This window comes from Tyto alba, unplaced genomic scaffold (genome assembly GCF_018691265.1).
Source record: "Tyto alba isolate M040663 unplaced genomic scaffold, T.alba_DEE_v4.0 Super-Scaffold_40, whole genome shotgun sequence".
Classification (NCBI taxonomy): Eukaryota; Metazoa; Chordata; class Aves; order Strigiformes; family Tytonidae; genus Tyto; species Tyto alba.
Genome location: NW_024881316.1, coordinates 1,680,773 through 1,703,702, shown reverse-complemented (window position 1 = coordinate 1,703,702; position 22,930 = coordinate 1,680,773). Strand labels below are relative to the sequence as shown.

General features: G+C 41.0%; 1 protein-coding gene across 4 annotated transcripts; it reads right to left on the bottom strand.

Annotated features, from left to right (window-relative positions):
• Positions 1 to 22,908, bottom strand: BEND3 (BEN domain containing 3). 4 transcript variants are annotated; one of them, XM_042803565.1, is made up of 6 exons: positions 22,608 to 22,908; positions 16,251 to 16,360; positions 11,626 to 11,670; positions 10,939 to 11,162; positions 3,962 to 5,902; positions 1 to 2,864 (listed from the first exon to the last, which is right to left on the bottom strand). In XM_042803565.1, the coding sequence occupies exons 3-6, from the start codon at positions 11,657 to 11,659 to the stop codon at positions 2,844 to 2,846; spliced, it is 2,220 nt and encodes a 739-aa protein (XP_042659499.1). In that variant the 5' UTR covers positions 11,660 to 11,670; positions 16,251 to 16,360; positions 22,608 to 22,908; the 3' UTR covers positions 1 to 2,843. The 4 variants fall into 4 exon arrangements, with proteins under 4 accessions (XP_042659499.1, XP_042659496.1, XP_042659497.1 ...); XM_042803562.1 differs by having other exon boundaries at positions 1 to 5,902; positions 22,608 to 22,907; XM_042803563.1 differs by lacking the exon at positions 16,251 to 16,360 and having other exon boundaries at positions 1 to 5,902; positions 22,608 to 22,907.
• Positions 22,909 to 22,930: the final 22 nt, after the last annotated feature.

Here is a 22,930-nt window from a genome sequence, read left to right as displayed (position 1 = left end):
TTTTCCAGCTGTTTTACATCCCTTTAATCAGTGAAACAAAATCTGAATAAAAATAAAATCTGAATAAAACCTGCATATTATCTTCTGTGCTTCCTGGGGCTGTAGAATTCACATTAGCCCCTTCCAGCATAAAATTAGACCTAGTGTGCCTTTGTAGAGCACTGAACACACAATTCTCTGTTTCTCACTGCTATAACATAATATAAATATCAAACAATAATTGAAAAGACACAAATGACAGATTAAAAAAACTGTATCTAGAAATAAATTATATGCATTTTGAAGATAAGAAAAAAACAATCAATCACAAACATTTCCTAGAACATGAAACACTGGTGGCTGTAATGCAACAGCATAACAAAGTGGTTGACTTCAAGTAAAGATTCCTCTCATTTGTAAACTTGGTGTTGACTCTGTCAGCTGAATACAGTTAATGGGCAATAAACTGATGCACACTTGATCTCCCTTTTGATGTGCCATTTTACATCTTTTACAGATTCTAAGCCAGTTTTTAATTTGTGGGAAATGGGTAAGACACAAAAATATAGAGTTATATTACACCGTTTCTTTTAGAAAGCTGTCAGGAGTGGGCTATTCAATACTTATCCAAAGCTGATATATTTACACTATAAGTAGGTAGAGACACTCGATATTCACTTTAACAGGGTTTACTGACCTGGTAGGTAGAAAGTAATGTTCGTCCATAGGAAGCCAGTGTGCGCATGGCTACGTATGTTCCAAACACTTCAGTATCTAGCAACCTTCCTGTCATAGCCTCACTTTCAAAATAACAAGTTTATTCTTTTAAATAAAAAAAGTCTGAAAGACAGAAAAATATTTTAAAATGGCTGCAGCAAACCAGGGTATTTTCATTTATGCATTGTCCGACTAGCCAAGGTTATCTCAGATCTCAGTAACATGCTTCACAGGAAAAAAATCCTGCTCGTACTCAAGCAATCACCAGACAACATTCTTCTTGTATGAAAATAATATACCTTTAATTTATTTACAAGACTGACCAACTGGATGAAGTGGCTGTACTTCAGATGCACTGCAAGAGCTTTCATTAGTGAACTATGTCACTATTCATATGTCTGTATTTTCTTGGTATCAGTTATAAAACATACAATCAAACGAATCATGAAAGGGTTGTGAAGAGTGAGATAAAAGGAATGTACACAGCAATTAGACAGAAAAGAAAAAATAATTAAAATCTCCCTATACCCACTTTCAAAAATGTAATTTTATAAGGTGAAAATTGTTTTTTCACTTCTTAGTAGATAATATGAATGGACCGATATATTTTTACTTAATGTCAACATCTACAGTAAAAGTCAGTACGTCTCAAATTTGCATGCTAGCTAGTAACATCTGCCAATTGTAGAAAAGTTTAATATATATCGAATTCTTCTGGGAGCTTCGACATCACTAAGTGGTGAATCATGTGCGATATTAAGATAAGAAAATATGATTATATTTCTTACCCTCTGGCCAGCCATTCGCAACAACAAATTAAGCAGCTGTTAATATTTTCTGTCATTTTATACCTCCCATAAAAGTGCATGTACAAAATTTCACAGAGGTGCTAGGTAGCATACAATTACAAGAGAAAGTCTTGGTTTCTGATACATTCAATTTGCTAAATTTATGCACTAAAATGAAAGATAAGATGCAGACATTGTGGTATCAGTTATTTATCTTTGGTAAAATGTTTTCATTTTATTATAGCCATATTTGCTCTGATATCCATTTTGTGCATGGTCTGCTATTATTTAAACCAACAGGAAACATTTAAATGGATATAAACAGTATCAGTGTATTATTTAGTACATTCATGACTTTCTTCATACATTCTTTGAGAATGTTGCTAGCATATGGGGAAAATGAGCAAATGCTACTATCTATTACGATTTACTCTCAGTTTAACATACTTTACTAGTTCTTGCCATTAGGAAAAACCGTTTTGTTTTGCTTTTAAAAGAAAGAGATCAATATGACCCTAAGAAGAAAAAAATCTAAAAATCTGAAGTAAAAATATCAAGTATTTTGTACTTTCTTACAAATGCTAAAATAGAAAATTACACTGGAACTGACTTGAAATTTGATACTATGACCCATCTAAGTAAACAACAAAAAAGGAGGACCACAGAGAACATCAACAATTGCTCCAAGGTGTTCCAGCAATGGTCAATAAGTGATCACTGTCTTTACTGTCTCAAAAATCCATTGTTTGACTCTCCCTCACCATTTCTATCAGGAAAAAAAAAGAAAAAAAAAAGAAAAAAGAAGAGGAAAACTAGTTTTAAAGCAGCACTCTCCAGTGAAAAGTCATACAGCAAATTCACATTGGGTTCTGGGTGGTCTTTGTTACACTTGAACATATTAATGATGCAAACTTGACCATATGAACCTAAGTTATACATACACAATTATGCCTCCAAATAGCCACTCATTACACTAAATCCATTTGGCAAAGTGAGGGAGTTCAATATCCCTGCACCCGAAATACCCAGCTGCTGCTGCATTCACGCAAAGAATGAGTTACATTACCACAGCTCATACGTAGGGACACCGAAACACTGGATTTCATCACAAAACCAACCCTTGCATGTACTTTTTATATATGCAATTCAATATGAACACTGGAAACCTTTGGAATCATGTTTTCAATAGACAGTAAGGTTTAAAATTGTTCTAAGTTCTTGTTTCAGGTCTTTTTGTTGTTGTTGTTGTTGTTGTTGTCTTTGTTATTTTACAAAGAGAGTGGCAAGCAGGCGATGGCAAGACATTCCACGGGTATAGGCTTGGGTCTGTTCTGCTGGCTTTATTCAGACGAGCCATCCTCAGCCACGCCAGCAGTGACACTGGACAAAACAAAAGAAGAACTCACAGGGGCAGGATCAAGCTTGTGGTATCAATATAAAAAACAAACAAACAAACAAACAAAAAAACACCAAAAAAACAAACAAACATTCACATTGTGTCTATGCTCACATCTCAATTCTTCAACAGTTAATTCTTGGTTTTAGAAATAAAACCTGGGTAACAGTCAAATATGCAAATGACACCATTCTGACCCATTCTTTGACACAGTATTGTTATTTTCAGTATCTCAGTAACATCGAGAACAAAACAAATGTGAAGCTGCAATTACTGTAGAAGCAATGTCTAATATTCCAATGATTTCCAATGAACATGGCACTTTCAAATTCAGTTCAAACTCCAAATTAACTAACAAGACTGTTTATAAGGGTATAATGAAAAACTGCCCCTGAAGAGCACAACGACTTTTAAAAAAAATTTTTTTGTTATTAGAAAGTGATAAAAAAGGACGAGGCAGAAATGGGGAGTGGAGTAATACAGTTTCAATACATGTATTTGCACCAGTGAAAATCATGCTCTTAGCAAGTCATTGATAGCTCTGTCCCCGATGTCTTAGGGCCTTTACCCATGTACAAATGTAGTAAGCCACTTCCCACTGCTGGGGTGCCCACACAGATGCCACACACACATTAAAACACAACAAACTCAGTGCCTGACTGTTCTAGATGCTGAGCACCCTCAGCTCCTGACAGGCCCCTCAGTCTAAACCAAAGCATACTCCTGACAATAATTTAGTGGTCAAAGTCTTAAGAATTTAAAGAGCCTGTCACTTTTTTGCTTTCTTTGCTTTTTTCAGTATATCACACTTTTTTCTATTAGGACGCCGGCATCTTTCATCAATGCTCGGTATACATTCATAGTGCCATACTTCTTCCATTTTCTCCACAGGGTAAACTGCCTCCACGTAATGACGGATCAGTCTCAGTCTGGTAGGATCGAGCTGTTTTTTGTTACAAGCACCTGAATGGTTGTACTGCAGTCTGAGATTGTCCGGGGTAAAAAGTTCGGGAAAGAGTCTTACGAGAAGCCTGGCAGCAAAGTTGCCGACCGAGAGGCTCTGCTGCACTATCTCTCTTACCTCCTTATCAGACAGCAAATACAGAGAAGGCACAGGGAAGTCTGGATTAGGAACAACGAGTTCATCGAGTGGTATCTTGCAAAAATCCTTGCTGCTTCTTTCTGGTGGCAGCGGCGGCCCTTCGAATTCTTCTCGAAACCTCTCGGGGTTTATTGCATAGCTGAGAAACTCCCTCCTGTCGGGCCCCGGCACGTGGATTTTCCGTTGCTGTTGGTACGAGCGCCTTTGCTCCGTGTCTCTTCGTCGACACCTCTCGTCGAGCTTCCCAACAAACTCCAATGTCCACACTCTGTCATTCTTCGCTCTGGGGTACAGTATCTGCACATAATGTCGAATTAATTTAATTCTAGTGGGGTCGAGCTGTTTCTTGCCTAAAGATCCACTGCAGTTGTATTGCTTCCGTAAGTTTTCATGAGTAAACAGTTCAGGAAATAAGAGAACAAGCAATCGAGAGGCAAAGTTGCCTATGGAAAGACTGCTTTCATATATGCTTTTAATCTGTTCTTTGTTCAACAGGTAATCCGGGACAGGGACATCAAAATCGGGAGGGGGAAAGTCAAGTTTGTCAAAGTCTATGGGTACAAGCCAAATTTTTTTTGAGCGTCTGCCAGGTTTTTCATATTCGAAACTGTCTTCCACTTTTATGATTGATACATCATCTGGTAAACTAGAAGAATCGTAACAGTCATCTCTCATCTGATCACATTCACTTCCATCCATATATGTATTTTCAAGCTCATCGTTTATTCGCTGAACACACTGTTGCAACCAGGCTTCTTCTTCTTGCACATCTGGAAAGTAAATTTCAGTGTACCTACGGATTATTTGAAGCCGATGAGGATCCAGCAGTTGTTTTCCAGAGTCTCCAAAGCAGCTGTACCTTTCAGCTAATTTTCTGTGGTCAAAGAGTTCTGGAAACAATCTGTGTAACAAAAAAACAGAAAATTCCCCTGGAGAAGAAGCTTCATCTAAAAATTCATTGAGATCCTGAGCATCCAGCATGTAATCTGAGGCAATGGCACTACTCCTGTCCAAGGACAAAGCTTCCTCCTGCTCTTTGTCCTCCATAAAGTGAGAGGACTCGACCTGCTCAGTCTCATAAAAGCTGGATGATTGCACATTCTGCTGGCTGTTTTCCATTTCCCTTTGAGCCCAAAATCTATTGAAAAAATCGTTGACTTGAGGCAAACACTCCACCTGCCACACAGCTGTATTCTTCACAGAAGGATAACAAACTTCCACATAGTTGCGGATAAGCTGCAGATGAAGAGATTCAAGTTTCCTCTTGTTGAGAAAGCCGCATGCACTGCAGCTTCTGCTGAACTCATCGTCGCTGAAGAGCTCGGGGAAGAGCTGCACTAGCAACCGGCAAGCTAGGTCCCCACCTGACGTGCTTTGATCCATGATCTGTTTGAGCTCTGCAGAAGTCAGCTGGTACTCCGGGGGAGGCTTGAAGTCTGCGACGGATTCTGCTGGACTGACTTGTTTTTTAATCCTGCTCACCTCCAGAGACAGCAGGTCAACTTTACTGTGAAGCTGAGTCATGTTGGTATTGAGGGTGTTAAGCGTGTAAAACATTTTCTGTATCAAAGAATATATATTTGGGTCAGAATCTGCCGTGGCCGCTGTTATGGCAATGGCTGCAGCGGAGTCCCTTTTGCGTTGGTCGTTCAAAGTCCGAAGATGCGAGGGACTGCTGGGGTTGATTTTTTCAAACAACTCGTAAGAAGCAAACTGCTCTGCTCCTGGCGGGTTCTTCTTCTCTGTGATTTTGTGTGAGATGCCATAGAGAGGTTTTTTATAAGACGGAGTGGTTACGTCACTGAAGGATTCTTCTTCACAGAGCCATGTTACATTAGGATTCTTGTTCTTGTTTGGCTGCTCTGCATTGACCTGAGTGGGTGAGCCAGTATCTCTGTTCTTCATGTTTGAAAGGGGGCCCTTTGAATGAATAAATATTGTATTAGTAAGACTGCCTTAAAAATATTAGCTATAAATATGTGCCCCTTAAGCAATCACTGTTACATAAATATGCAAAGTCAAGTTTTCTCCAGAGGACTAAGTCGTGTTAAATACATAAAAATCAATAAATTCACTAGGAAAAGCAAAAATAAAAATACAGTAAAGTGTTCTTTAGGTTGTTTTCTTTTTTTGTTTGTTTTGGCTCATGGCTTTCTCCGTGAAATAGAAATGCAATAATAATCCTTAGTACTCTTTACCCCCAGAGCTCTAAGCACTCTCCCAAATTAAGTATCATTATGCTTCACCTTGCATATGAGGATCTTGGGCTGTAGAGAATTTGGGTGGCAACAAGTCAGCAACAGAGCCAAGAATAGAATCTAGTTTTTCTGACCCCTAGTCCTGTGACCTTGCCACTGCCTCCAACAACTGCACTTCATGTTCCAGCATTCTCTTTAGGTTAGCTTTTGAAAATACCACAAAGGCTGTAAGACACTAAAATTATGCTTATTCTCTTCTGATGTGAAAGGCTTATATAGGGTTTTTTTTTAATCTTTATAATGGTGTACAACTCCTGAACAAGTTCTAAGAATGACTGCAATTTTTAAAAAGTATTATATTTAAATAATAAAACCTTAAAAACAAAGTGAAAAGTACCTTGGTATTGTCTTTTAAAAAAGGGAAGCCTAAGATTTATTTTTTTTTTTTTTTCTGAAAGGCAAGGAAATTTAGATTCATGAGTTTCTAAATTTCTAAATTATTTATACAAAAAACAGCAATGAGCTCCCAAGGAATTAATATTCTCAATAACTTCTAACGCTTCCTCATTGCTTGAAATTGTAAGCGAGCATTTCCATCAATTCACAGCAAATATGCAGGGCTTGGGCGAGTTGGTTTTTTTTGCAAGCACATGGATATTGCAAATAATTCTTAGGAAGTTAAGTAGATACGACAGAATCAAAATCCAACATACAGAATCCAAACGTGAGAAAACACAGATTTTACTGTACCGAAACATTTTGTTTGGCTTGTCCCAAAGAACACTAACTAGATAAACCACTGAATTTGCATTTAAGTATTAAAACAAATGGAACACAGACTTGAGGTCTGAGCTGAGAGCCACAAGCAATCTGGAATTCTAGTGAGGACCCCCCTACGTCCTACGGTGAGGAACTTGAAGGTTCCTTTATGAAAAAACAGAACCGTAATGCACATGAAATTAATCCGGTCCCTATGTTCACCCACTCTTGGCATCTGCTTACTGCAATGACAAATTGAATCTAATTACTTTTTAATTTCTAATGCAGCATATACTCAAAAGAGGCTCAGAAAGAACAAGCTGGTTCCCACTCCAAGTTTAGAAACCAGCAGACTCAATTAAATTGAAGTTGTGTTTACAAGTGCTCCTCTCACTCACACCATACAACCCTACACATGAAACCTTCTGTTTTCACATCCAAAGCTGGGTGCATGGGCAGGTGATAAAATGACAGCATAACGCAAAGGCAATGTATTTCACAGCGGGCAGAGTCCTAGCCGAGGTAGTGCCCAGGACACCTGACTTCCAGGTCCCATTTAGAAGACTGTCCCTCCAGTCCCACTCATGTTAAGCACATTTGCTATGAGGACAGCAGGGAACCAGAGTCCTGTAACACCACCAGCTATTAAAAGGTGACTTTCACCCCAGCAAGTGGTAGGATAAACCCTAACTAAATCAGCTCTTTGCAACATGTAAAATACCAGAACACAAGAGGCCAAATTGTGAGGAAACCTCCCACTTAACTGTAGGCTTCTACGCCGGGACTGAAGTTGTCATACACCACCTCCATTTGTCCATGGGGAAACAGAGGTGTTTTCAGATGGCAACAGAGCTCTCCCAAATAGCCATCACCTGAAAACACGTCATGAAAATCTCCACTGACAATAGCCTAGTTCTACTCCCCAGTCAGATGCCCAGACTGAACTACAAATTTTACCATTTTAGATCAAAAGAACAAAACAAAATTGCAATTCTGGAGAACACATTTCTAAAACACACAGTGAGACCTGCTACTGAAGAAGCTAGCTCTTCCGTTAACACTCCTGTTTACAGAGAATATTCCAGATATTCCTTCACATACAGAGTATGATTCATTCAATTCCTTCTCTACTAAACAGCTTGCCACAGGCCATCAATTGTCTGTCAGTTCTCGTCAGAACTCCTGCTGTACCTTTTCGCTAATTAATTATATAATAAAACCTGGCAACGTTGGGGTAACTTTAACGCACACCTCACACACAGAGCCAGGGCAAAGCAATATTAGAATGTGTATTAAACAATACAAATTAATTGTCTGAAGTATCTTACTGCACTTTGGCAGTGAGTACTGTGAAAAGTCTGCATTCTCAGTTTTGGACACGGTGCTCTGGAGAAGCAGCGTTCCCGCCAGGAACTACAGCAGATCTCTGCCCTGTCACTACTGCAGCTCAGTTATGGACCTGGTTGTGGGTCAGATCTGGTTATCTGCATTTCAGAAACACACAGTCGGTGTTCGACTAGCAGATGACAACGCCTTTGGGCCTGCATTTAAGGATTTCCTATTTCAGATGCATTCTTGTTTTCTTTCCTTTGGATTTTGACTTGTCTTTGTACAGTTTCCATCTGAGAACAGCACTAGCCATAGCTTAAATACACGGCTTTCCGTAAATTCTCCAGTTAAACTAGTATTTGGTATTTTAAAATTAGTTTTCTGTAACACTGATCTTTAAACATAATGTATTTCAGATTAGCACTAGACCCATTTAAGAAGATCAGTTTTAATGTACTATCAAAAAATAAGCAAAGATATTGTTCTATGAGACTCAATATAGGTAAGATAGTGCTGCTTGGACAGCAAGCTTTTATATTATATACATTATTTGAACATTTGCAAAATACAGTATTTTGGTAAACATTGGTAACTGTGAAATAATCTCTCACAATGTTCTTGGAGTTCTAAGCCAAATTTGAAAAGTTGTTTAGTTATTGCTCTGTTCAGTGCTAAAGTCCAAATAATTTATGACCATCATTATGCTTAATAAACAAAGTCTAAATATCTGTACGAATACAGAGCATAATATTGTAGCATGTGAGCAAAGAATAAAAAATATGTGAGCAAGAAACATACAAAAAGATTCTCTCAAACACATGAGAACTTGGAAATGTCTTGCACGTAAATTTTTTAAACTTATAATCTTCTACACTTCTTTTTTTAAAAAGAAAATTAGGGAAAATGAAGTGGTTATGAAGTGACAATCAGAATGAAATAAAAGCATAGTGCCTTCTGACAGAAAGTAATTTAGTAATATAATCACTAGCCCAATACTACAGCTATATAACATAAAAAGTACAGCTTTGCTTATGTCATATATAGATGCTCATGGGATGTGTAGTAAAAATATACTACCAGCACAATAGTCTCAAAAATAGCTAACGTTTTGTCCTCTGTTTAAACAGAAATAGTTAATGAAGTCAGCAACTAAAACAAAATATTGGTACTAGAAAAGTAATTAACTTTAAAAATGTTGTTAGGATTGAGGACTATTCCTGGTTGGTTATTTAACTAAACACGCTGATTCATTGGGGTCAGCCAAGAATGAATTTTCATCATTGTTACTGGGTCACTTTCTGATATTGTAAGTCGAAAGTTATAATTCATTTCAAATTAAATTTAAAGATTTATTAAAGGCAAACAGCAAAGAGTAAAATCCAAAGCAAGCACAGTTCACAGACCATTTAAGAATCTGAATGTAAGTAAAACAAATGTAAAAAGAAAAAGAGAAAGGAGAAGAAAGAAACCATGTAATAAGAAGATTAAAACCTACCTACCACAGGCATTCAGGGAAAAAAAAAAAAAGCCCTGAGAGGTCAGAGAGATGACAGTCAAGAAAAAGAAATATGAAGAGCTATGGCTAGAAAGGAGAAATGAAATGCACAAATACAACACGGAATAACTGGCTAGGTAGCAGAACAGCAGAAAAGGATATGTGCATTAGAGTAGGTCATAAACTAAATATAACCCAGGGCCTGAAGTTATTCAAAAGAGGATGAATTTAAATCTAGGTTATTTTAATAAAGTGCTGAGTGTGAAAAGCAGGAGGTCAATATACTACGCTGGAGGGTGTTAGAAGATATGTGACTATCCAACACTGGACACTACCCTTTCAGGAATCTCGAAGAGAACAACAAAAATATAAGATGACTCCTGAAGAAGAGCTGAAAAACCAGAATTTTAGTCTTGGAAAGGAAGGGCTGAGGGTGGACAACATCACCCCAGTTTTCCCCTGTGCAGAAGAATTTTCTAGGAACAGACGATCATTGCTCTCCCTACTGAAAAGAACAAGGACAAAAAGAAACTTGCTCTGTTTCAGCAAAGATTAATGAAAATCTCCAATTACTAGAGAGGTGAAATGCTACAACAGGATAACGGAAGAGATTGGGCGTCTCCTTCAGCAGCTGGACAAACATCTGGATCATCACAAGTGGGATGCTGTACCAGAAGTTGTAATACATTCTGTTCTTGATATGCTGAAGTCTTCTGCATCCCTGCATTTTTATCTTTCACGTAAATACACAAATTTATACTTGTCTCACTGACATTGAAATCTGTGTCACAGAAGGAAGAATTACAGCCCTGATTCTACTACTGACGATCCAGCTGAAGGACTCTGTGACATGAGAGGGACTGTAACCAGTCGTGGTTGGTTAATCCAAATCACTACCTGCTTGCTCCTACATTCTCTGACAAACAACAAAAATATACTTCATATGAATGAATTAACCTATAACTGTATTTCATAGATATGATCACTCCTATGTTATTTAAAGAACTATCCAGACAAGTAATGTGTGCAAACCGAGTTAAGATTAGTCGTATTTGCCTCAAACTTGTTATTAATGCAAATCCAGTTAAATGACTTGCATTTTGCTTATAGCAGCAACGAATTTAGCCTATGAAATATGAACAGAAAAATCACACGGTCATGTATAGAGAAGTCACCTCTTGTGTAAAGCGTCTTTTCTTCACACTAGGTAAGACATCTTGCTGGCTCCCTGAACCGTCACAACCAAGTGAGGTCTGTTTCCGTTTGTTGGAGTCCTGTAGGCAAGTAACTGCACCATCCAGTGAGTGTTTCTCAGCAGATCTGGATGTTACCGAGCAGTCTAGAGCTTCATCTTCGTTTTCTGTTTCTACTTTCACAACATTTTTTTTAGGAATTTTTACTGGAAAAAGAGAAGGTTTAGAAAGATAAAGCACTCTCTCCAGAAAACCATGACACCCTTAATACAACCTTTTGTGGTTCGTTTCTTCTTACAAAAATATGTTTGGAAAAACATAATTATTTTTTATGACTTGTATGGTAAGTGTATGCTGAGGCCGCCCCAAAGTCAAGTTTTTATTATGCTGGGAACCATTCAGTCATCCAGTCAACGTCAGTTTCTTCCCCAAAGAAGAGTCTAAAGTATAAACAAATAAAGTTATAGTAGGAAGATTTTTTTGGAGGGGGAGGAAGGATGTAGAGCAGCAAATATGAGTAACAAAGATAATGGTGTATTTTAGATAGCTTTTCAAAAAACATTAATTTAATTTGTCTTGATCCAAGGGCATTCTTTATTAGGTTACAAAGGCCTTCATTCAACAAGTATTTTTGCCTGATTGCAAGTTACACAAAGTATAGTATTTTACCTTCATCATCATCAGTGATTTCAGCTGAATTCATCTTCTATCTCACTAAAGAACAAAACAAAAATACAAAAATAAATATCAGCATCTTTGGGAATCAGGAAATATCTACATCTGTTTTTATAATTACTTTTAATCTAGAGCCATTGAGCATTAACAGCCCACAGATAATTTTCAGTCTATACGTCTGTACGTAAATAACTAGCTATTTTCACTACGTTTTATGGCCGTCTATAGACCTGTCAACATGAAAACTAGAGAGCAGACAACATATGACGGCGAGGAAAGTATTTAAAACTATACATCTTTTTCCGGTATGGAGAAAAGTAAAAGTCATTTTAACCTATCCTATGAAGTATCTTGGCAGTATATAAATGGAAGTTAACTGTATTAAACTCTCCATCCTGTACAGAGTCACTACTTCTTATTACAGTCAAATGTTTTTATATTGTCATTGTGGGTGACGCAAAGTCATCACAGAAGGAAAACTCATCATAAGCTGTAATATACATGCTGGAATAAGTTTTAATTTAAAAATCTTTGATCTTTTGATACGGATTGCATCAATTCAAGCAGAGCAATCTGCAGATCTACAGTAACTACTCTTTTTCTGCCAGCCTCTACATAATGTAAGAATGTTTTTTGTAAGGAAAACCAAATATATGTGTTATTCTAGCATGAGTTTAGCATTACTTCTTACATGAAAGACTCAGCTGTATTTCTGTTTCCTTGAAAACTAATTTTGCAAGTTACTTGGAGGCAAACATCAATCTGTGTACATGTTCCTAAAAGATACTCTAAATCTTTTGGAGATCTACAAAGCAAACAAGCTAATCAGATCTCACTGACTGTTGCAGGGCACCCAGCTGCAAACTGACACTCTCAGCTGGTAAGCTGGTGACTGGTAAACTGTCACACACTGCTCATGTTCATCCACACACAGCATTATGTTTACGTGGCCCCAGAATATTATTACTTTACATGTCCACAGTTACAATCTTCTTTCAGTTTTCTTTCAACCATTCCTGCTTATCCTTTAGCCAAGGTCTGAAATCAAGACAGGCTTCTCTCCGGCTGGAGCAAGTGAATAAAACGAATCAATCAAAAGTGTATGTACAGCACAGGATTGGGAATTACAAGGAAATTTAAAAGAGAGATGAGGAGAGAAAGAGACAGAGAATCTCTTTTGGAAGGAAAAAAAAAAGTCTCTACCTCTCTTCTGAATAGTGTTGAACAGAATAAAAAAAAAAAAAAACAAAACAAACTCAAAATACTGTTAAAAAACTCTGTAAACACTTGAATGCTGTGTAGCTATGAATTTTTCTTTGTCAGCAACTGATGGCTGTTAATGGTAAGTACGAGATCCCATTCTGGATAAGATTTTGTACTATTGCACTACAGTTATACCAGCACATACACCCAAACAAAAGATGCATGGATATATAGAACCAGCTCATACTGGGCCACTCTAGAAGCCAAAATACCCTCTGATGTGCTGATCTTCACGACCCCTATATATAGCCTTGTAAAGGGCATCCTCAAGAGGATAACGGGAGATTGTCTTTATCATCACATCACCAGAAAAAGTCTCTCTCAGTTGGATGTAGAGCTACTACAAACCCCTTAGATATCTACTCCTTTTACCCACCATAATCTCCTATTTCAGGACTTGCATTTATGAATTGATCCACATATAAACTATGCCAGCCTAACGGTACTACAATCACTTCACTTAAACTTTTGTAGACTCTGTAGAGACATAGCAGCATGAAACTAAGTGGCCCACACCAACTTCTAAACCACCTGATAAGCACTAGTGAGGGTTAATACTAAGTCTCACTAATTCAACAGTATTTATGAATTTAGACACAGCCACTACAGCTCTTTATGAAAAATCCTAAAACAGTGTACTTCATATGGCACCATCAAAAAGCTATGCTGGACCTTAAGGAAAGCACATAGTACTAAATGCTTGTATTTTGCCCTGATATAGACTTAGCTCTGAGGGATGTGGTACAAGACCAACATGTCCGGTGCTCAAAAAGTGTGACACAGAGTCTTTTTGTGAGGGCCTGAGGTGACAGTAAGCAAATCAGCTGGTACCACTACAGAATATTCTGTAATGCAAATCAAAATAGTTTTCCAGATAATCCTAGATTGCTCTATCAGAGCAAAACACTAAAAGATAGTAAACACAGAGCCAGAAGGGAAGAATATAAAGGTGGCAGTGGGCAGAATAACACAAATTATTTAGGAGGGGATATAGGGAATTATATTTTCCTTCTAACTCCTGCTAATACTGCTATTCAAATAGGAAGAATGCTTTAGGAGAACTCCTCTGAGAAAATACAGGCAAACTGGAAGAAGATGATAAACAAGGATCTGAATAGCCACTCTTTAAAACTGGAAGAAAGTGAAAACTAAAGCAAAGCACATACCCTGGTTAACAGTTAACTTTCTAAAGGAGGCAATGTCAGGAAGACCAAAGCTATGCCAAACTCAGGTCAAATAACATTATCTCAAAACATTGTTTCACAAATTTGGAACAAAGTGTTATTACTTAATTTGATTTTTTTTTTTTTAACAATTTACTTGAAAGCTGCCAGAATACAATTAAAAGCGAATAGTCAAAACCAGCATCAGAATCAAAGAGGCCTAGAAAGACTGGGTTTCATATTTGAACTCCAGTGCCAAAGAAGGCATGAACTCCAGCCTTTTCCTTTTTGAGAGTCCTAGCAATATCTCTCCCCTTATCTGTTTTCCTGTCTTCTTTGCGAGATTTGTAAGAACTTAGGCATTGTGAGGAAATGAAGCACATGTAACAGCTTCTGTCAAGAGACAGAATTCAACTGCCCCTCTGATCTCCTGCCTCGTAGTCCCACCTGCTCCCTCGGTCAAGCACGGGTGCCCACTTTAACCTTCAGTGAGCTCTTCCAGCTTGATAAACTGACAGACACAATTCACCTCTTCCTTTGCTGGGTTACTTTTCTTCTAATTCACAGAGGTAAAGAGTAAGGCAAGTAATTGGGCCCAGATCAGGAGACTGCATGAGGTTTGGGATGGAAAGGAGGAATTAAAATCTCTCTCTCTCATACCAGCAAGCCACTGGCTTGGTTCAACCATTTCATGAAACTTCACTTATCATCTATTTACACCACCATCTCGCTTCAAATTTGGGTAGCAGTGGACTCACAAGCGAGTAGTGAGCGGACACAGAGATATCAACAGAGCAATTGTGACATCGCTTCCGTAGGAAATTAGGGCCTACGGGAAGGGGGAAAGTCTGTGTGTGTGTGTGTGAGTGTGTGAGCATGTCTACGTGTGTATGCCTGTCTCTTAAGGTTAACAATAATGTTGTTGGTTGTTTAAGATCCACTAAAACCAAAACATTTCAGATTATTTAAAATAGTGTTTGCAGTGAATCAGTACTTATGAATAATAATGATTGCCTCCATAGAAGAGGCAGCAGTGTCAAAATTTGCTCTGAGGTAGCATTCCGGCCCAGATCATGAGAATAAACAAAGCTGAAGAAAAAAAGACTTAAAAGAACTTGCGACAAAATAGTGCAAAAAGCAGTGAGTAAGAAATCCATCCAGCACAGCAAACACCTGACAGTTGTTCCTTGTCCTGTTGAGTATGCAAACATATTTCATTCTTACCTTACGTGCCTTTTTTCAAAGCAGAAGATAAATATATTTTTCATCCTTAGCTTCATACTGACTCAATGCTATCTACAGGACAGCAGTTAGCTAGTTCTAGGAAGGAGTGAACACCCTGTGCTGAAGTTGGCAGCCCTGGCAGCTTTATCTTGCTGGGATACAGATTGATGCTGCAGTGCATCCTACTTTCTGGTGAGAAGAGGATCTGGAAGGAGGATTCTAAAACATACCAAACACCTACAACAGCAGCTGTTCCTGATCCTAATGAAGTCGATTGGGGCTGTAGTCTAAGCACCCATATGTCTAAATTTTAGCTGGAACTTCTTGCGTTTCCACCTGAACTGGCCAAAAAATCATGCTTTACAAAATATGAACATAAACCTTAAACTTTAAGCATCAGGCTTTTGCTTGTAAATATTTTCATTTGTGATCCAAGTTATTTCAGAAGTATTTTCTCTGGGTTCTTTGGCTTCTATCTTGTGGATAAATTCCAGAGAATGTGTGGACAGTTCAGAAACACCTAATAAGAGGCATACAAAAGGTAAACTAACACACTGTCTCTCTATGCTTATGCTAAAATATGGGCCAAACACTCAGAAAGAGTAACTCTTATAACCCTGATTATGGATCCTACACCTCTAAACACTAAAAATGATTCAAATAGTTAATGCTCTCATTTCTTCTTCAAAAGAGACTCCGCTTTTGATTAATGGCAGTCTACTTCTAGTACAGTCATCAGCTAAACCTTTCTAGTGCAGGACAAACAGGAACACACGTAGCACCTGGACAAATTCATCAAGGAAGAAGAGGTAAACAGACCCCATCCTCACAACACAAACAATAAATCATTAGATTTTACTTCCCACATTTCATCTATTGAGAAGAGTCTCCTTGAAAACAGTACGTAAAATTTTTATGTCATCCATGTCTCGAAATAAACACCTTGTTGATGTATCAGCGTATACTCACCTTCCCATCTAAACTGCCTTGATAGCTACTAGTGCTGGTACTGTACAGATACCCGTGCTGAGCCACGGCTAGGTGTCACGCAACGGAGCCTGTGGGATGCCAGCACTCACCTGGGAAGACACAAACATTCCTTTTGGCTGAGCCCTCCAGACTCACCCACACATTCTGACATTTCTGAAACAGTCAAAAAAGATGAACCCAACAGGACAGTTTTCTTAAGGTGATTACAGCTTTGTCCTTCTATGAGAAGCGAATAAAAATACCTAGATTTGCAATCACGCATGACGATAGTATTCTTTTTAAACTAAATTACAATGAGCCTATTTGCAGAGAACTGATGCGATATACAGCACTCTGTCCTGTTTCAAGTCAAGCTACTTCAAATAAACTCAATATGCATTACAGTCTAACTCTAGACACCAATCTAAGCGTGTTTGATTTGTGACCTTCTGATCTGCATCAAGATCCAGAAACCCCACTCAATTAACAGTTAAAATTGTAGGTGGTTACAGATTCTAGATACCAAGTTTCTGGTGGACCACATACACAAAACCTTCTGAGCCCTGCTGGGACTGCTGCACTAGGAACATCTCTGCATCCGCCCTACTGCCTAACACTCAACAGCCATTTTCAGAACATGCTTAGTACTTTGGGACTTTCACAGAGGACAGTCAGAAATAAGTGTAGGGTATTTCACTTACCAATGGTACAAGGCTTAAAGATGTATTTGGGAGCCAGAAAACCTGCGTTTCTTACTTTTTTTTTTGTTGTTGTTTTTTTTTTTTTTGGTTTTACATTCCTGTGCTTCGTTTTGCATCATGGACAAGAGTCCAGGTCCTCAAATCCTAGAAGAGGGATCTACTCACCAGGTTATGGCATGCTGGAGGGCATGTGGGAAGAGCAGTGGGCCAAGGCACAAGGGGGCAGGGAAAGAAGGGTGGGTCCCCGCACACCTTGGCTGCCGCTACTGGCCAACAGATCCTGCTCTCCTTCTTCTCATCAGATGAGATGCAGAATGAGACAGCTCAATGAAGGCACTTAACACTCCCTGCCTGCATTGGTATCACTTAGACACACGCCTCTATCCAAAAGACTTAGCAGGTTATACTTAATTGTATCATTGTACCATTTCAGTTACAACATTTAACATTGAAATGGTATTACGTGTGGCTAACAGGGAAGCTCAATGCATAGCGCAATGCTGCGAGTTCCAAAGCATGGAAGAATACCTTAAAACACCCAGGTTTTGGAATGTTTCTCTGTGCATTGAGTGCTAACTACCACCACGATGCTGCTTTTGCAAGTAAAGCAAAAAATGCGATCCATTTATCAAAAATGTGCCTACCTGAAATATGCATTGAAGCCTTAAGGATTTAAAACACTTGACTACAGAAGATTTTATGAGTAAGGGAGCAAATTGCAAATCTCACCCGAAATATATTTCAGTCTCATATCATCCAGTATAATGCATAATGCTACTCAGAAGTAGCATAAAAGTGTTCCTAGTTATTGATATATAAAACTGAATTGAATCATAAGCCTAAGTTAAACCATTCCATGATGTGCATTCTTCTCCTCCTATTTACCACCTAACAATTACTCATGTGCTGGCCTCAGAGGATGCTTTCCCCACCTGTCTTATGATTGTGACCATTATAAAAGTACAATGCAGAAAGAAAAGACCTTGCTGATAAAGTAGGATCAAGGCAGTTCTCTACCTCTGCAATCATTCTTAAAGAAAGCCTGATGGATCACTTTCAAGTTCTGACTTAAAAAAACAACCAAACAAAATCCACCAGAAAAAAATACTGTTGTTCTGCTGTTCATAACTAATAAACTAATAAAATAACGCTTTGCTCTTCAAACTGCCGTATCTAATGTGGTAAGTTCTGAAAACTGAAGAAAAAAAAAAGTGTGAAAGTCATGTAGAAAAGTATGAAAGTGCACACGTGCTGTATTTGGAAAGCAAATATGATTTCCTATCACCTGTTAATTATAATGACAAATGTAAATGAATCATTATCTTAACTAACATATTCTAATACAATAAGAGTGCTTGTTATCAGCCTGATAGAAGTTTGTTATTTACAATTTAAACGCTTGCATAACATTGTACTGTCCAGTTCATTAATGCATGGTAAAAGCACAGATGCTGCTTCTTGAGTGCACACCAACCAACTAAAGATTTTAGCATCTTCATGTAGGTTGGAAGGAATGTCTCTTAATTCTTCATTATTGACTATAAGCATGTTATTAAAAATACAGGGATTGAGACATCGTGTACTGTGAGATGTTTATTCCTTTTAAAGCCTCATGGTGGTACATTGCTTCATATACAAAACTCAGAGGCTTCAATGAAAAGTATTCTACTTGAATGTCATTTGTCTCTGAGGAGGCAAATTGTTCTTTACATTTCAGCCAAAAGACAAGATACATGTGTTTGCTAGTAACATTAAATACGTGTTTATCAGCATATGTGGCATAAGCCACTCGATTTCCTTGCTTTCAGCATGCAGTGAAAGGTACAACACTCTTCTTAAAGCACGGGTAACCTAATAAAGCTAAATAAATGATGGGAATACCAACGAAGCCGATGTTCTAAGGAGGTAACATTGGCTAAATTTTACAAGATCTGTACACTGAACTGCTGTTTAACAGCCAAAAGCAGCACCTGCTCTTACATATGCCTTCCTGTAACAGGGCTTTATCACAAAATGACAACGGTATTATGCTACATAATTAGAGTGTGGTGTACCCAGAAGCAACCAAAACTACTGTACATATCTTCATCCTCAGCAAGGGACAACGATTAATCAGTCTGGTAGTTAAGACACTCACCAGACAGTCAAGTGTCCAGGGTCCTGCTCCCTGACTCTGGGTCTCTCTCTGTATCATAAAAAACACACAGTGGATAAAACACAGAAAGGGATGGGTGCCTCCCAAGGGAAGCCCACAGTCTTAAAAGTAGGTGTGGGTAGGTGAAGTAGCCCCGTCCTGTGCAGCAGGTGAGCAGAGGGCTGCTTTAACCACCCAGCAACAGCGCGGCATACTGTCCCTCGTGACGTTTTAGAAGAACGATTCCTGCATAATGCGTTGCAATAGCGAGAGCGAACACCCACGCTCAACTCCCAGCCCTGCCGTCCCAGGAGGAGACGGGACCGAAGGCACGAGCCCCTGCTCAGGCTGCCCAGGAGCTGCCTCCTGCCTGGGGTGTGTGCTGCTTTCCAGGCTGTCTCTTGGAAAGCTCTCCTGCTGGGCTGGGAAAGCAAACCTAGAGAACTGTGAGTTCTGGGCTCTGCTTTGGGAGCCAAGTAATCTGCACTGCGTTCAGTAACTTCAATAACTGCAGTTATCCTCGAGGTACATTTGAGTCCTCTAATTTGTAAGAAACAGTGCAACTCAAACTCAATTCAACAGAATTACACAGAAACACCACTCCAAAATTGAGCCATAAAATGTATTTCTTAGAGGCAATGTTTGCCTTCTGATCACTTCCATGGGCCAGCGATTTGACTTTAAATATTACAGAATTTGGACATGGCCTTCTCAAAAAAAGAGAACAGTGTTTTGTTTAGTTTTGGTTTTCCGGACTATTTTATATTTTCATTAATATTTTTCTTTTCTATATAAGTGTCCTTCTACTGCTGAAAACTTAAATCACCACACTCATTGGTATGATATTCAGAACAAGCAAGTAACTAGGAAAGGTCACTGTTAGTATGCTGCCTGAAACAACGTTACTTACTACTGTTACAAATTACACCTAAAACTATTATAACAGCCAGAAGGTGGGGAGGGAGAGGGAAGTATGTATTGTTTGATTTATACACCTAACTGTACTTTGTATATGTTTAGTCAGGTTTCCTTATAACTTGTGACTTTTCTGAGCAAAAATTTTAAAAATGCTTGGGAAGTTACTCGAAAAGGCTGCAGGTTGAAGAAGTCGGATACCTGAAATCACTGTCATAAAAAAAAAAAAAAAAAAGCTGATTTCAAATTGACTACCCATCTTAAAGAAACTGAAATAAGAATGCTGTCTCAGTTAACTGAACAATGAGCAAAATGCAAATAGACAGAGAATGCTAAAAGCAGATGCTTTCTATTCTATCAATTTTGAGACAGTAGGGTGCTGTTAGTGACCCAAGGGTGGAGTTTTTTGAGTAAAATTTATTCTTGATAGCCAGTACCGACACTTCAAATACTAAATACCTTAAAAAACAGTATGCCAACATTGCAATCATACAATCATGTTCTGACTACAAATACATGTATAACAAGTTCTAAAACTATAAAAAAAACATTTTTAAAAGAAGCAGCACATGTTGCTGGAAGCGTTACCCTTACAAACAATAAAATCCCTATACTTAACATAGTTTGAAAACCTCCTTTGCTGCCCTGTGGAGGAGGACAGGAAGCCTCAACTCTCCACTGAAGCCAGCCTGCAACAAGGGCATTCTGCCAATAGAACTTACAGGGCATGTTCTCAATTTGACTTTTTTTTTTTTATTATTATTTCATTTTAGTTACATCTGCAGATGCAGTTTAAATGAAACAAAAAAATAGAAGAAAAAAAAAAATGACTCTTTTCAATTTCCCTCACAAGTTGCCTAAAGCTGAAGTTTTCTCAACTCGTCCCCTGTACTTTATCAAACACCAATTTAACCTTGCAGTGGTCAGCAGAGTACTAACCTAGTTTGTTGCCAGCATTAATGCATCGATTTGGTTTCTCTTCAGTCAGGTGTTTTCCCCTGGTCTACTAGAAACATTTTGTTTGCCTCAATGCTTCGTTCTCTCTCCTCCTTCGCTTTTATTTTAAAATACTGTGCCATCTGAACTTTGTAAGGATAATTTAAAATCTCTTCCACACCGCATTCAACTCTCCTTTATTTTTATCCCCTGGACTTACCTAAGCTATGAAAACACTTAGCAAAGATAAAAGTGTCACTGGCCCAATACTGAGTTTGATTTAGCAGGAGAGAAAAACGGTATCGTTGTATATCAGCAACTATTCGGTCTACTAGATGTAATCATTTGCGTAAATTCGTCATCTGATGACCGGGTCTCGGCCAGAAGCAGGGAGAAGGTTTTTCTTTCCCTGTCTAAACGCCTGTGCCCCGGGGGTCGGGCGTACACTGTTTTGTTTTTTTGTTTTTTTTTTTTTTTTTTTTTTACAGGTGGCAGCGACAAACTCTCCCCGCACTTGAATCCAAAAAAGCTCCGGGACTGCGTCAACGCCGTGTGGAAGCCGTCACATGGCCGCTGGCCCGCTGCCGGCTCGCCTTCTGCTGGTTCAGAGTTTGCTCCCGTCTATTTACAAAGGGCCGTGCGGACGCACCGCGGGGGGACAGCGGGGCAGAGAGGCGGCCGCTGCCCCGCGGCGGCCTCCTCCGGTCCCCTCGGCGCACGACCCACCGAGAACCGCTCCCGGTTTACCACAGAATCGAGCGACCGCCACCGCTTTCGCCAAGCAGGAGCCCGCCCACGCCTCGGCGGGGCCGGGAGAGCCGGTACCCGGAGGGGGCGGGGGGGGGGGGGGCACCGCCGGGGCTCCCCCCTCACGCACCGCCGGGGCTCCCCCCTCACGCACCGCCGGGGCTCCCCACCGAGAGGCGGCGGACGACGGCGGCGGCGGCCGCCACGTGGGAGCGGCGCGGCGGCGAGGCCCCGCCCGGGGGCGGGGGCTGCGGTGAGGACGCCCCGCGCGCCCCGCACGCGGCGGCCGGGGCCGTTTCCGCGGTCAGACCCACGAGCCCGAGGCGGCGGCGGCGGCGGTTGGTGCTTCCGGTCCGAACCCTGCCCGGGCGGATCTATGTGGCCGGCGCGCGGGGGGGGGGGGTGTGTGTGGGTGTTGTGTGTGGGTGCGTGTGGGTGGGTGTGTGGAAGGGAGGGGGGGAGGGGATAAGGTGAGGCTGGAGGTGACGACGGCGGCGCGACCGTTCCACGCCCCCCCTCTCCCTCCCCAACCCCCCCCCCGCCCCGCAGATGGAGCCACCCGGGCCGGGAGCGCGCGCGTCCTCGCGCGCCCGGCGCCGCAGCGCTATAGCAACGTTCCAAGCGACGAACAAAGAAGCCCCCCGCCCCCCTTCCCCCCCCCCCTTCCCCCCCCACCCGCAGCCCGCGCCCCGCGGCGTGGGGGGGTTGGGGGTGGGGAGCGGCGGCGGCGGGGCCCCGAGCCGCGGCCGGGGGGAGGGGCCGTCCCCGCGCCTCCCGCTCCCCCGCTCGCTGGCGCGGCCCCCCCTCCCCCGTTCCTCCCCTACCCGCCGGGGCGGCGCTCCCCGCCGAGGGCTGCGCGGAGCGGCGCCCCTCCCGCCGCCCGGCCCGGCGAGCGGCGGCGGCGGCGGCGGCGGCGGGACTTACCTCGGCTCCGCGCGGGGCCGCGGAGAGCCCCGGGACGGCAGGGGGGCGGCTGGAGCGGCCGCCGCTGGTACCCGCGTTTCCCCCCCGCTCTTTGTGTGCGAGGGTCCGCGCGCTGCGCTCTCGCGTGACGTGACGGGACCGTGTGTCATTTCCGCACAAGGACACTGAGCCCCGAGCCGCCGCGGCCAGCGCCACCCGCCGCCCCGGGGCAGGGGCAGAGGCGGGAGGGGAGGGGGGAGGAGCAGGCCGCTCTCCCCCCTCCCCCCTCCTCCCCACCCCCCCGCCCTCCCCGGCGCTGCCACAGGGAACGCGCGGCTCCCACT